Genomic DNA, 4,153 nt, shown 5'->3' with positions numbered 1-4,153 from the left:
AACTAGCATATTTCTACCTAATTTCCCTCTCCAAAATCCCATTAGAAGTCACAGCGCTTACTTGCTTTGGTGTCTGTTAAGCATTAAAGTTTAGTTCATCTTCTGTGTAGATGCACTCCCTTACAAAATCACAGCAGAAGTCGAGAATGATTAATTATTTCCAAATAGAGATGTTTCTGTAAATTTTAAAAATTACTTTTTTTCATATCACAATATATATATATATATCACAGGGAAAAGAAATGTCGCAATGTCAGTTTTTTCCAATATCGTGCAGGCCTACTAAATATATACTGTATATATTACCAATTCTTCAAGGGTATGCAAACTTTTGAGCACAACTGTATTTTAGAAATATGTATACATAAAATTTTGAAAAATTCTGACAATCTCTTGGCCAGCAGAGAAGGCCTTGGTGGCCTGATGGCCCAGCTCTGCACTGGTGTATCCTTAGCTTTTACGCTGTAATTGTGTTTGCGCTGGCAGTCAAAGTGCTACTGTTTGTAGCCTTTTCCATATGCCTGTTTAGTGATTTATCGCCAGATGAACTTTACAGCCAGAGTAACGAATGTTAGTCAAATTTATTATGTACTGTACAGTCTATTATTTATGGGTTGCTGCACTGATTTGAATTACGGACGTGACTAAGTCTAATGGATTTGTGTTGTGTGTGCAGTATGGAGAACAGCGCGGCGTCAGACAGTGTATTTCAGTCTGTGAAGAAAGCCCTGCAAATGTTCCCCTTTTCCTATCAGGGAGCAAGAATACTCAGCGGCCAGGAGGAGGGTGCCTTTGGCTGGGTCACAGTCAACTACTTGGATGACCGCCTTAAACAGGTCTGTATGCTCGTATGTCTGCACACCGCATACATGCAAGTTTGTCCACTTTTAAATGTGCTTTGTGTGCATTGGTCAGGGTGTTCTGCTGTGCACAGACTTCAATGCCTTTTTGTCTGCTACAGGGCTTGGAAACCACAGGGGCCCTTGACCTTGGCGGGGCCTCCACTCAGATTAGCTTTGTATCCGATAATTACAATGGCTCAGAGTCCCCCAGTAACTCTGTGACTTTCCGACTCTACGGAAATGACTATAACCTGTACACTCACAGCTTCCTGTGTTACGGGAAAGACCAAGCACTACGAATGACGCTGGCACACCAGTCTCAAGTAAATTTCTTCTTTTTTTCTCATTTAACAACAATGGGCTGTTAAACTTTCTAATCTCAAATCATTTGAAATGTAATCATCTTTAACAGAGACAGGATATGCTGAAACGTGCAGTAATAATGACTTTCAATTTTATTAGCCGTCTCTTGCACCCTCTCCTAGGCAGGTCCAGGAACAGTTTTAGATCCTTGTTTCCACCCTGGCTATGCTGAGATAAAGAACTACTCTGTCCTCTATGACAGCCCCTGCGTGTCAGACAGGAAACCCCAAGGAGCTCCTGCGACCTTCAATCACACAGGGAATGGAAACTTCCTAGAATGCCAGAAAACCATCAAAAACATCTTCAATTTCACTGACTGCAAATACAGCCGATGCTCTTTCAATGGGGTCTTCCAGCCACTTCTGCAAGGGCCATTTGGGGTAATGTAACACAGTTATCACGTTTTATTTATCAGGATATACAAGTGACCTATTTCAAGGGTTACACAATCAACGTAGCTACAGGAGTTGCACAACATACGGTTTTATCAAATGCAATAATCACTGTTCAATCCAATTACGAATAAAATAAAATAAGATTCTAGCAGTGTCTCTTGTAGTATATATTTTGGGGTTTTATTCAATACACAGTGTGTCTGAATTTCTTGACACCACCCCAATATATTATAGGTGAATAGCATTTTTTGGCATGCATTGTCTTTATGAACTTAAACAGTAAACAATCCAGACCTCACTGTAAGGACAATTTCCTCCCAAAGAAATATTTCTGATGAACTGTTGCCAGAGAATTATCCAGAGTAACAGGGATACTGTTTCTGAAAAGACATGTTGCTGTTAAATATGGCATATATCCTAGCCTCAAAGCTCCTTGCAAACCAAAGACAAATAAACTGAGTCAGTGGGGCCAGTAAAACTCATGAGAATAAAGTATTTATAATCTGATTAGCCTACATAATTGTTAATTTTCTTTTGCCTCATTTTTTCCTCTCTCTCAAACATACTGTAGGCGTTCTCCGCTTACTACTTTGTAATGAACTTCCTCAATCTGACCGATACATCCATCCCTCTTGATGATGTCAAGGAGAAGCTTAAACGCTACTGCGCTACACCTTGGAATCAGGTCGGGCATATGCATCAGTTAGACACAAAACAAATATCCTGCCGTACTTTCCTGCTTTCCTGTCTTTTGTATCTATGTCCTGCACCATGTGTATTGTACATTAATCATATCTTTGCATTTGAATTGCTGAACAGATAAGGCAGCGGCATCCAAACATAAAATTAAAGTACCTGGCTGAGTACTGTTTCTCTGGCACGTACATCCTCACCCTGCTGACAGAAGGATACAACTTCACCTCAGAGAGCTACTCAGACATAAAATTCATTGAAAAGGTTGGTAGATCACAGTCCACTCCCTTCCTATCTCACACGCCTCAGAGTGTGTGTATCCCAGATACTAAGCCTTGATTTTTCTCTTTCTCCAACCACCTTCCTCCTGGGTGACCACTCAGCACTTCATCCATTTATACTGTACATTGATATAATAGCATAAGTTGTAGGGAATTGACCGTTACTAATGGTTACAGTTACATTTGGGTAAAAGGCCTCTGCTGTTTTAAGGGGGCTCTCTAAATACCAAACAGCTATGAGGATTGCTACGAGGAGAAATCTGATCCCCCAATACAAATGATGGTTCCCTTCTTAAAGATTAACAGCAGATCCATGTGATTGTCAACCAGTCACACAGCCACCACCTACCAATAACATCTTGATAATAGTGAAATATTCATAGCTGCTCTTTTCAAAAGCCAGACTCTTTCCCCTATCTTGAAGCTAAAGACCAGAAAATATTAGACTTAATTATGGCATGAAGAAAAGTAAAGCGTGTACATAGTCAACTGTGTTTAAATGTTTTGAGGAAATATGTCCTGCTAGCTAAATACGAAAGAGAAAAATTATGAAAAATTATTAACAGGACTACTTGAGGCCATATTACAAGGAAATAATGGGCAGCAAGACAATATTACCGTCATCTATGTAGTTATTTACTTAAATTACAGTGTGCCAATAGGACCCCCACCCCAACCCACACAAACATGGCACCACTGGAAAATATCACCAAAACCAATTCTGCCTAAAACAGGAGTAGTATGGTCAACAAAGCAAGACATCCCAATGTACATATCAAAGTAGCCTACAGCCAAATAACTAAATAAGCTAATCTGCTACAGTAGGCTACCTAACATGTATTACACTAAGCAGCAGACAGCGGATGAGCGTGCAGAAGTAACAAGCAGATAACTCAAGCTTAATTAAATCTAAAGTAGCAACAGCAGCAGGCCTATAGCCTCCTTGAAACACAACAGAAAAAGCCTGCTGGACCAAAAACATCAATAACTTAAAGCACAATCAGCACAGGAGAAGGTGGCCTACTTACCGCTGACCCAGGCGTCATGGCGGATGGAGATTTGTAGTAGGCTACGCCAAATTGGTCAGATTGGTAGCAGACAGCAAACACGCTGAAACTGACGGTTGTTCCGAGTCTTGTAACGCAGTGGACTTTTGCAGGTCATATATACGGAAGAGGATTAGTGCCACTGGTGAAATATGTATGTGAAGTCTGACTTTTTTCTCAGAATTCTGACTTTTTTTATTTCTGAGATTAAAGTCAAAATTCTAAGAAAGAACTCAGAATTCTGAGAAAAAAGTCAGAATTCTTGGAAATAAAGTCAGAATTCTGCGAAAAAAGTCAGAATTCTGGGAAATAAAGTCAGAATTCTGAGAAAAAAATCAGAATTCGCAGGAGGATCACGTGTCAGTTAATTAGTTAGAAAGCATGGGCGTCCAGGAAGGTCAGTTGGTAAGGCGCGCCCCCATATAAAGAGGTTTATTCCTCGACGCATTGGCCCAGGGTTTGAATCCGAGCTGCGACAGGGTTCCTCTATCTCCCCTCTCATGCTGTCTTGGTGATTAAAGGCAGAAATGCCC

At 40.5% G+C, this 4,153-nt stretch overlaps 1 protein-coding gene across 6 annotated transcripts in view; it reads left to right on the top strand.

Annotated features, from left to right (window-relative positions):
* The window catches only part of entpd1 (ectonucleoside triphosphate diphosphohydrolase 1), a 17,598-nt gene that overhangs the window by 11,911 nt on the left and 1,534 nt on the right, over nucleotides 1-4,153 (top strand). For all 6 annotated transcript variants that reach the window (XM_032502137.1, XM_032502135.1, XM_032502138.1 and 3 more), the window contains 5 exons: nucleotides 677-836; nucleotides 962-1,165; nucleotides 1,328-1,585; nucleotides 2,172-2,285; nucleotides 2,420-2,557. In XM_032502137.1, coding sequence (XP_032358028.1) covers nucleotides 677-836; nucleotides 962-1,165; nucleotides 1,328-1,585; nucleotides 2,172-2,285; nucleotides 2,420-2,557 — 874 coding nt within the window. The remainder of the gene's footprint in view (nucleotides 1-676; nucleotides 837-961; nucleotides 1,166-1,327; nucleotides 1,586-2,171; nucleotides 2,286-2,419; nucleotides 2,558-4,153) is intronic.

The sequence above is a fragment of the Etheostoma spectabile genome, chromosome 21, assembly GCF_008692095.1.
Source record: "Etheostoma spectabile isolate EspeVRDwgs_2016 chromosome 21, UIUC_Espe_1.0, whole genome shotgun sequence".
Classification (NCBI taxonomy): Eukaryota; Metazoa; Chordata; class Actinopteri; order Perciformes; family Percidae; genus Etheostoma; species Etheostoma spectabile.
The sequence above is the reverse complement of the archived record's forward strand: the minus strand, read 5'-3'. Positions and strand labels throughout refer to the sequence as shown.